The 10,390-nt window shown below is 47.0% G+C and overlaps 1 protein-coding gene across 1 annotated transcript; it reads right to left on the bottom strand.

Moving 5' to 3' along the window:
* Positions 1–908: 908 nt before the first annotated feature.
* LOC113017390 (uncharacterized) lies at positions 909–5,142 on the bottom strand. Its single transcript, XM_080308283.1, has 3 exons — positions 4,848–5,142; positions 1,184–4,769; positions 909–1,105 (listed from the first exon to the last, which is right to left on the bottom strand). The coding sequence occupies exon 2, from the start codon at positions 4,493–4,495 to the stop codon at positions 1,337–1,339; it is 3,159 nt and encodes a 1,052-aa protein (XP_080164409.1). The 5' UTR covers positions 4,496–4,769; positions 4,848–5,142; the 3' UTR covers positions 909–1,105; positions 1,184–1,336.
* Between the last annotated feature and the right edge of the window lie 5,248 nt (positions 5,143–10,390).

The following is a 10,390-nucleotide window of genomic DNA, read 5'->3' as shown; positions in this document are numbered from 1 at the left end:
ACAATCAGTGCAATTCATTTCATATTTCAGAAGCAGGAGTAAAATATGAGAGGAGAAAATATTTCGTGCTTTGTGTGTCAGCTCATGAAAAGGTCAGACCGTCCGTGTGATGTTCATATTATAATTCCCTTTTAAATCTATGATATAATACTTTATTTTTTTTAAAGAGGACTCCAGCTGTAGTACTGCTGTAAGTAGTCATACACTGTGGTGGCATAGCTCACGATTAACCCAGCCCTGTAGAGGGCGATCTTGTTGTGTGGACGATCAAAATCTATTATTATATAGAATTCCGGTTTCTTACAACATAATTTATCTTACAGCATAATTTAAGCACATCAGTGTGTTAAATAAAACCGTGAACTCATATAAACATCCACAATTACATGAAAGAAAAGCAGTACTTTGAATCTTTAAAACACTTCATGAATATTTTTATGGCAGTCTAAGGTTGTTGTTTTTTTTGTTTTGTTTTTTTTTACCAATTGCATCTCCTTTGAAAAGAAAAATGCACTTTTGGAAACTAAATTGACTGCACTTTGAACGCATTAAGAAATGTGTAAATTTTTTGCGACACATACAAATGTACTTTTCATCCTGATTCTTTTCTTCCTTTCTGTGATTTACTGGCAAATTAATTTATATAATAACTAATGTAAGGATGAATGAAATTAAAATACGTATGATTAACAAAAACAATGAAGTTTATCCATTGATAAAATTCCTACAAAAATATAGCCATTACTAGTTCTAGAGATATTTTTCAGTGTTATAGCAGTGGTATGGAAACCTAATTGATTGCCAGAAAAGACATAAATAGTAATTTCCTTAACAAAGACATACTCTTTGTCACGGGCTGCGATGGCAGACCGTGGAGTGACAGTGAAAGCAGGGCCCAAACGCGAGACTCTAAGTGAAGGACAGTGGATTTATTTACAGGAGGTGAAAAACACACAACTATATACAAAATCCCAGCACTGTGGTCCCGTGGTGATTCTCCCTGAATCCCACACAGTGCAGATGTCCGTGAGAAGTGAAAGGTGGCGACTCCAAAAAACTCCAATTCCCACACCGTGACTTTAGAGGCGTACTCCGCTCCCGATTCCTGGTAACACAAAAGGCAGGGGGTTAGCAGGGGATCTGTTTCCGCGGAGGTTACGTAAAAGCTCACGGCAGTACTGACGAGTTCTGACTCAAGGATCCAGCGTCGGCCTCAGCTCAGCTGCAGTCCTAAATGCCGTTCCTAGACGAGCGTAATCTGCTGCAGCTGGCAGAGGACGACGAGCGGCAGGTGCGGCCGTCTCTCGAGTAGACCACTTCCGGGTTCGCAGTCTCCTCAGCGAACCCACACCTCCGGAAGCTCACACAGAGACACATGGAGAGATGGAGAGCAAACCAATACAACACACGGAAAACATAAACATACACCGAAAATGCCTGAGCCCTGGGTCCCTAGACCCAGGCCATGACAGTACCCCCCCTCTAAGGGTCGGCTCCCGACGACCCAAAAACACAAACCAAAAACAACAGCACAACCAACCCAGGGCGGGCGGCGGGAGGTCCAGGACGGAGGGCCCCAAAACCACTCCGCTAAACAGCCACTACAAAGCAACAACAGAAAAACACAGTTCAACAGTCCAATCCCCCGGTCCAGCGGCAGCAAACACAGTTCCGGCGGCCGACCCGCAGGATGGCAAAACAAGCGGGACCCGCCGCGGGTTAGACAGTGGCGGCAAAACAGTTCAGGTGGCCTACCTCTAACCCCTTGATGGAAACGCAGCAGCTCCGGCGGGCGGCCACGGTTCCGGCAGCCGCGGCGGAACGGTTCCGGTGGCCCGCCACGGGTCCGGTGGCGCTGCTCCTCCGGCGGCCTGCCACGGGTCCGGTGGCGGCGGAACGGTTCTGGTGGCCTGATACGGGTCCGGTGGCGGCGGCGCTGCTCCTCCGGCGGCCTGCCACGGGTCCGGTGGCCGCGGCGCTGCTCCTCCGGCGGCCTGCCACGGGTCCGGTGGCGGCGGAACGGTTCTGGTGGCCTGCCACGGGTCCGGTGGCGGCGGAACGGTTCTGGTGGCCTGCCACGGGTCCGGTGGCGGCGGCGCTGCTCCTCCGGCGGCCTGCCACAGGTCCGGTGGCGGCGGAACGGTTCTGGTGGCCTGCCACGGGTCCGGTGGCAACGTCGCTGCTCCAGTGAGCAACAGCGAGGCGTGGCACATGGTCTATGACGCGCCGGTCGCTGACGTGGACGCACTGGACGTGGATGGCGTGGAGGCCGCGCTAGACGTGGAGGTCCCTCCGGTCCGCTGATCTCCGGCTCCGGCTGAGCGGGTCCCTCCTCGGCTGCTGGCAGCGAGAGCTCGCTGAGCTGCTCCTCCGGCTCGCTGAGCTGCTCCTCGGCTGGCGGCTCGCTGAGCTCCGGCTCCTCCTCGGCTGCTGGCAGCGAGAGCTCCTCCTCGGCTGCTGGCAGCGAGAGCTCCTCCTCGGCTGCTGGCAGCGAGAGCTCGCTGAGCTGCTCCTCCGGCTCGCTGAGCTGCTCCTCGGCTGGCAGCGAGAGCTCCTCCTCGGCTGGCAGCGAGAGCTCCTCCTCGGCTGGCAGCGAGAGCTCCTCCTCGGCTGGCAGCGAGAGCTCCTCCTCGGCTGGCAGCGAGAGCTCCTCCTCGGCTGGCAGCGAGAGCTCCTCCTCGGCTGGCAGCGAGAGCTCCTCCTCGGCTGGCAGCGAGAGCTCCTCCTCGGCTGGCAGCGAGAGCTCCTCCTCGGCTGGCAGCGAGAGCTCCTCCTCGGCTGGCAGCGAGAGCTCCTCCTCGGCTGGCAGCGAGAGCTCCTCCTCGGCTGGCAGCGAGAGCTCCTCCTCCGGCTCGCCGAGCTCCTGCTCGGGCATGCTGAGCTCCACAGCTGGCGATGCGGGCTCCTCCGGCTCGCCGAGCTCCTGCTCGGGCATGCTGAGCTCCACAGCTGGCGATGCGGGCTCCTCCGGCTCACCGAGCTCCTGCTCGGGCATGCCGAGCTCCTCCGGCTCGCTGAGCTCCTCAGCTGACGGTGCGAGCTCCCCCGGCTCACCGAGCTCCTGCTCGGGCATGCCGAGCTCCTCCGGCTCGCTGAGCTCCTCAGCTGACGGTGCGAGCTCCCCCGGCTCGCCGAGCTCCTCAGCTGGCGGTGCGGGCTCCTCCGGCTCGCTGAGCTCCACAGCTGGCGACGCGGGCTCCTCCCGCTCGCTGAGCTCCTGCTCGGGCATGCTGAGCTCCTCAGCTGGCCGTGCGGGCACCTCCGGCTGCGCTCCAGTCACAGATGGATGATCCGGAGGCGAAGATGGTGATGCGGTGTACGCAGGCGGGGAAGGTGAAGGCAGAGCCGGTGAAGAAGATGGCAGAGGGGTGACTACATGCGGATGAGATGACGACGGCGCTACATCCACAGATGGTGAAGCCGCCAGCGGCATGGAGACTGCTGAATGAGGCGACGCTAGTCGTACTGTAGGCCGGCTTGCAGCAGCGTCAGCGGCGTCACCATCCACTGAAAACAAAAAAGCAGATGGGGTGAGAAATGAAAAAGTGTCCTTATTACTCACCACAGCCGGTTCTTGAGATGTCCGGGAGGGCGGCTGCGGTGAGGAACGCCGGCGGCGCGAACGTCGTTTCCATGTAGACGTCGGGGCCGGCGTCTCAGGCTGTGAATCCACCAGCTGTCCGGGCCGGTGAGCAGCCTGAGGAGGAGAGTGGAGGTGGAGGGTGGAAAGCAGGAAGTCCAGGACAACTGAATTAAGGGAGTCCACCAACCAGGGGAATTCAAACAGCATCCCCTGCAGCCGCCTCTCCACGGCGCGACGCAACCCCTCCGTGGGCTTCTCCCACCACAACTCACACATGCGGTAAACCTTGTCCATAACCTCCCCCCTGAGCCTCTCCTCAGAGACCGCTGGGTCCAGACGTGGCGCTGTAAACCGAGCTGAAGGTGGCCGCTGATCGGCTAACCGAACTGAAGATGGCTGCTGATCAGCTGACTGAACAAACATAGCCCCAGAATAAAGAGTTCCAGACGAAACAGTCTTGATTCCTGGATTTGAAAGAACGTCAGGCGCACAGTCTTCTGAACCTATGGGAGAATAATCGCTCTTAAAACGAAAACTTCTATTTTCCCAAACCGGAGAAACACGAGCTGTAGTGTTCATGAAGCTGGCGGAATGTGACGAGGGCGGATTTTGATGTGGCTGCTCCTGCAGTGATGTGGGAGCGCTGGGTGTGTCGGGTGGCACGAGAATAATCCCTAGCCTCTTATAGAATGCCTGAGCGGGCGTAAGCTGATTGCTGTCAGGCTCATAGTAATCCTCCCGGGACCGGCTAGGGCGTTCTCTGCGAGACCGAGGCGTCCGCGGAGAGGAAGCAGACGAGTGGGCTGAAGGGTAGGCTGCCAGCGAGGAACGGCAGCACGGAGGCCCTCCAAGCACTAGTCGGGTCCCGTCAAAACGGGAGCTGCGCTTCCGCGGTGAGTCCGCTGGGTCCATAGTGGCTGGATCCTTCTGTCACGGGCTGCGATGGCAGACCGTGGAGTGACAGTGAAAGCAGGGCCCAAACGCGAGACTCTAAGTGAAGGACAGTGGATTTATTTACAGGAGGTGAAAAACACACAACTATATACAAAATCCCAGCACTGTGGTCCCGTGGTGATTCTCCCTGAATCCCACACAGTGCAGATGTCCGTGAGAAGTGAAAGGTGGCGACTCCAAAAAACTCCAATTCCCACACCGTGACTTTAGAGGCGTACTCCGCTCCCGATTCCTGGTAACACAAAAGGCAGGGGGTTAGCAGGGGATCTGTTTCCGCGGAGGTTACGTAAAAGCTCACGGCAGTACTGACGAGTTCTGACTCAAGGATCCAGCGTCGGCCTCAGCTCAGCTGCAGTCCTAAATGCCGTTCCTAGACGAGCGTAATCTGCTGCAGCTGGCAGAGGACGACGAGCGGCAGGTGCGGCCGTCTCTCGAGTAGACCACTTCCGGGTTCGCAGTCTCCTCAGCGAACCCACACCTCCGGAAGCTCACACAGAGACACATGGAGAGATGGAGAGCAAACCAATACAACACACGGAAAACATAAACATACACCGAAAATGCCTGAGCCCTGGGTCCCTAGACCCAGGCCATGACACTCTTCTCTTTATCATAATAAGAAACAACATGTGTGGTTGCTGAGTGAACCTTTGCAAGGATAACTCAGCCTGATGCACTGTTATTTACACTTGGAAGAAACTGTGAACCCTGGAATTACCAGGATTGCCAACTTCATTGCTTATAAAACATGGTTTTATCATCATCTAAGAAACAAACACAGTCTGACTAAATTAGTGAAACACAGTTGTATTTTTTGTGTCTTCGTGAGACATATTGAGAAATAACTCACAGTTCAAACTGGAAATAATAAGTGAATCATTGCTACATGTATTTTTCTTACTCCCAGTGTTCATTTGGATTTAAATATTCAAACTGAGAAAACAAAACTGTAGCTGTACCATCCATCAATTTATGAATAAAGTCCTGTGCAAGAGTCTTGAGCCACCACTCATTTTAAAATATTTTGCTTCCAAGGAGCCAGACTGTAATTTTTCAAGTAGTCTTAATTGAAAAGTTCTCCAGGCCTTCTCAAGGTCTTTCAAAGTTTCTCTTTGGTGCTTTTTCAATCATTTTCAGCCCAGTCCTTGTATCTGACCTATGAACCATTCAAGGGTAAAAATGAATCTAGCTCAAAGGCTGAACCATTGTTGTTTCTATTCATAGACAATTTGGAGGGGGAAAAAAAACAATTTTAAATTGTATCTTTGAGCATTTTTAATGTCACTCTGTTCTAAAAACACATCATTTGTTTCATTTACTTTAAACAAATCTAGGCAAAATGCCAAAGATAACAAAGTTTGACTGGTGTAAAATAGTATTTTTGACCAAAGAGGTGATTCTCAAGTTCCATTAGTAAAAAAAAACTTGGCATATCTCAGCACTGTGTGTCTTTAAGAAGAAGAAGAAATGATAGGCCTAAAAAGCTATCTGCGACAGTATCTGAAAGTCATATCCTTAAAAAATAGGAAAAAAGCCAAGACTGGACAAGACCTGAGAGATGGATGTGGAAAATCATTCAAGTCATTATCAATACACAGTAAAAGCAGACCAGAGCCCAGACATTAACATTAAAGGAGTGTGAGATCATCTTAAGAGAAAACAGAACAAAAGGCAGCCAACAGCCAAAGAAGAGCTTTGAATGTCCTCCAAGAAGCCTGGAGAACTATTCCTGAAGACTACTTAAAGCAGGGGTGTCCAGACTGTTTTGTTTTTGTTTTTTTTACAAGAGTGCCATATTTGTCGATGGAAAATCAACCAGGGGCCAAAAAAGTAGTAATGCATTTTAAGGTAGGAGTGAGAGGCCGTATAAAGCCCCCGGGCTAGACTTTGGACAAGCCTGACTTATGAAATTACAAGAAAGCTTGCCTAATTCAGTGTTCTGTAGACAAACAAGACAAAAACTGAGCTTTCTGGCAAAAATACACAATGCTATAATTAGAGGAGAAAAGATGCAGCTCCTAAACCCAACCTCAGCTATGAAGCATGGCGGTGAAGGAGACATAATATGGTGTAGAAAACCTGAATGCCCTGCAATAACTAACTTAATTAAAATTGCCTACTGGGGAATGTCAAGGCACAAGTCCAGCACAGATAAGGAGAGGCAGGGTTATGCAATGAGACAATGACATGTACACAAACAGCAACAAGATAACATTTTTATAGAGATGAATGATGTGTTGGTGGGATAGGCTTTACTTCTGTTGCGACCATGACTCAACAGAAGAAAATGTATGGATGTAAAGAAGTTGTATATAATGGAAGTTGTGTTTCAGTACAGAGACAGCTATCAGAACTGATTTTAGACTCAGACATTTGCTTTGTCACTAGTGCTTCCCAGATTGACCAGACTGTTTTGATGAAGGGCCATTTTGTGATTTATCTTAGAAATCAATGCAGCGTCGTCAACAAAACTCTCGACACCGTCAATCATTGATATGATGCTTCACACTACAAATAGTCTTTGTCCTATTTTAGAGTACAGATGAGAAAATGCACATATAGAGTATAGAAAATTACAAATACACAGTTTTAACATTCACGATTTAAATAATTCAAAATAGTAGAGTTATTATAGTTTTGTGTTTTCTAATAATTTTTTATCATTTTAATTCATTTTGACTTTTTGTTTTGAATTCACTTTAGTTTTTATTGTATGAAAGTATTTCGTTTCAGTGTTAGTTTTTTTGTCTTTTTGATTATTATTTTAATGTTATATTTTATTTTTGCATGGAGAGCATTTGTCAGTATAAAATCAATCTAGTATTACAATAAAAACACAGAACTTCTTGAAAGCAGTTGACTCCCACTGTTGCAGACATCCAACGTCTCCATAAACACGTTTTTTCACGTTCATAAATAGTTTTTTTTAACCAAACTTACAAATACTAAAGCTAAAAGTTTTTAGTCTCTATTTTTTATTTTGTTTTAGCTTTTCATGTTCACAAAATTGTTTTAGTTTTGTTTGTTTGGTTTTTTTTTTTTAAGTCAAGTTTTTATTTAACATTTTAACTAAAAGGTTTCGTCACATTCTTTATTAGCTTAGTTAACCATAATAAGGTTGATGAATAGTTGCATAAACAGTCAGTTTGCACCTTTGTGGTGGCAGACTCAACAACTCCATAGAAATTTTTGGAAGGCTAGCCCAGCAGTGTAACAAGCCTTGGCAAGAAAATTATTGAGGTGGCAGGTACGGTGCCAGGTTTGAACATCACTGTTTTTTTTAATAAGAAATCATTTTTGGTTTTTTAGAGGGTAAAAGTGACACAGTCTGTCCTGAGCACCTCCTGGATCAGAAACCGTTAACAGAATGTAAAATTAAAAAATTCTTATCTTTACATTGACAACAAAGCTATGTTGTTGGAGTTGAAGCAATCATTTATACAGTGCTGTAATTGTACTTGGAAAGGGTTCCAAGATGTTTGCCTTTCTCTCCCTCTAGCTGTGATGACTGTGATGAAGGTTTTATGGTCCTGGTCCACTTTAGGCTAATAGGGTTTCTGATTCCTTGGCAAAGTGAATGACTCATGTTGTCAACCACGTTAACATCTGTGCTGGATTTCAGAGTAAAATGAGTGTGTGGATTACATCAGAAGCCATCTCCATCTTAACTGCTTGAATGCATTGCTTTCAAACTTGTTATTATCACCATAGCAACAGGCAATCCCCTTCCCGTAGGTGGTCTTGTCATTGTTAGTGATGAGGTCCAAAATGGTAGTGCCACCTGCATATCTGAGGAGTTTGTCTCACTCTCCTCTTCCTTTTCCCAAGGAACCTTCTCTTATAGTGAGAAAAATAAGAAAACAATGTCACTCACAGAAAGAAGGAATACACACACACACACACACACACACACACACATGCAAATATATACCACTCAGTTAATTTAATTTCCCAGGCACCCCAGACATTACAATATGCATGTTATTTATTTAGTTATATCAAAGCAGTCAGACCCCTAGGCTGCCCTGAAATAAGGTGTTGTAAAGTCACTTGTGAGTGTCCGTATCAGTCTGTGGGTGAAACACATGTATTCACTGGTTGCTTTTTAAGCACACCTTGCTAGTGCGAGTGTGTTGAATCCCTTTTTTGTCTTCAGAACTGCTTCTCTTCATGGCATAGGTTCAACAAGGTGCTGGAAACATTTTCATAGATTTTGGTCCATATTGATGTAATACATCCTCACACATGATAGTTGCTGCAGATTGGTCGCCTGCACCTCCATGATGTGAATCTTCTACATCCCAAAGCTGCTCTGTTGGACTGAGATCTGGTTGTGAAAAAGATCTGAGATGATTTAAGCTTTGCAACATGGTGTGTTATCCTTCTGGAAGCAACAATACCCCAGTCAGATGTGTATTAAACAATGCTTAGTTGGTACTAACAGGCCCAAAGTGAGCCAAGAAAATGTACTGCAACAGTCTGAATGGTTGATAATAGGCAGGATGGATCCATGCTTCCATGTTGTTTATGTTTATTTTTTGATTGTATCATCCAAATGTTGCTGCAGTTATTAGAAAAGATTTACCAGAGCAGGCAACATTCTTTTTCAATCTTCTATTGTGGAATTTTGGTGAGTCCATGCAAATTGAAGCCCCAGTTTCCTGTTCTTAGCTGGCAGAAGTGGTGAAAGTGCAAGAGAACTGGTCTGGTCTTCTGCTGCCATAGCTCAGCTGCTTCAAGTTTTAACATGCTGTATGTTCTGAGATGCTCTTCTGCATACCTTGGTAATTTGATTTACTGCTCCTAGCAGCCCAAAGCTTTCTGGCAACTCTCCTCTCAACTCTGACACCAACAAGGCAGAGAACTGTGACTCACTGGATATTTCTCTTTTTTGGACTGTTCTCTGTATACCCCAGAGATGGTTGCAAGGGAAAATCCCAGTAGAATCACAGTTTCTGAAATACTCAGACCAGGTTAATGAACGATTAGATCATCTTTCTTCCCCAGTCTGATGCTTGAACTTCAGCAGGTCATCTTGATAATGTCAACATGCATGCACTGACCTGCTGCCATAGACTGATTAGATATTTGGTTGAGTTGGTGATTGGCTGAACTGGTGTACCTAAAAAAGTGGCCTGTGTGAGCCTACTCTGTAAAGTAATGAGTGCACATTATCTTTCCGGGCCCATCAGATTTGAATGTTTATTTAAGCCAAGAATCTTTGGAATGCTGCAAATTGTATAGAGTAATGATGAGTAAAGTGAGTAACAGACCATGCCAGACATAAATGCAATAATATTTAGGCAAACTTCTCATTTAAGGCTAAACCCGGAGGGTAGGAAGTGTGTTGAGCTCAACTAATTGGAACAAAATTCAAAAATTAGAGCTTAAATACAGAATTGCCTGGAGTATGTTTACTGGACAAATGGTTGCAATAATAGTCCAGTAGTTATAGCAAAATGGCTCTGACTCTTTGCTGACTACAAATGGTGATAGAAGAGCAAACGAGACAGCTGAAAGTGGTTTAGATCACATTTTAACATGAAAGGTATCATTGATAAAGGGGAAAACCAGGTAATTAGCATTAACTCCTGGATATCAGGTTCACAGTATAAAAACAATAAAAACACCAAAACAGGGTACAAACTGTTCAAGCCACCATGCATTGGTGTGGAATACAAATCACAGATAGTCTGGAATTATATCGACATTATAGGGCCTTTTCAGTAATCATTACACTTCCAGTCATTTTAAACAAGCTAAAATAGGGTCCTGTCTTTACTGAAGCTAGCCGGCTGACACTTACGTATCCGGCAGTGATTGAAGGTCGTTGCTAAGCAACGGAACGCTGAA

This window comes from Astatotilapia calliptera, chromosome 11 (genome assembly GCF_964374335.1).
Source record: "Astatotilapia calliptera chromosome 11, fAstCal68.1, whole genome shotgun sequence".
Lineage (NCBI taxonomy): Eukaryota > Metazoa > Chordata > Actinopteri > Cichliformes > Cichlidae > Astatotilapia > Astatotilapia calliptera.
Note: the sequence above shows the minus strand (reverse complement) of the source record. Positions and strands in the feature narration are given on the sequence as shown.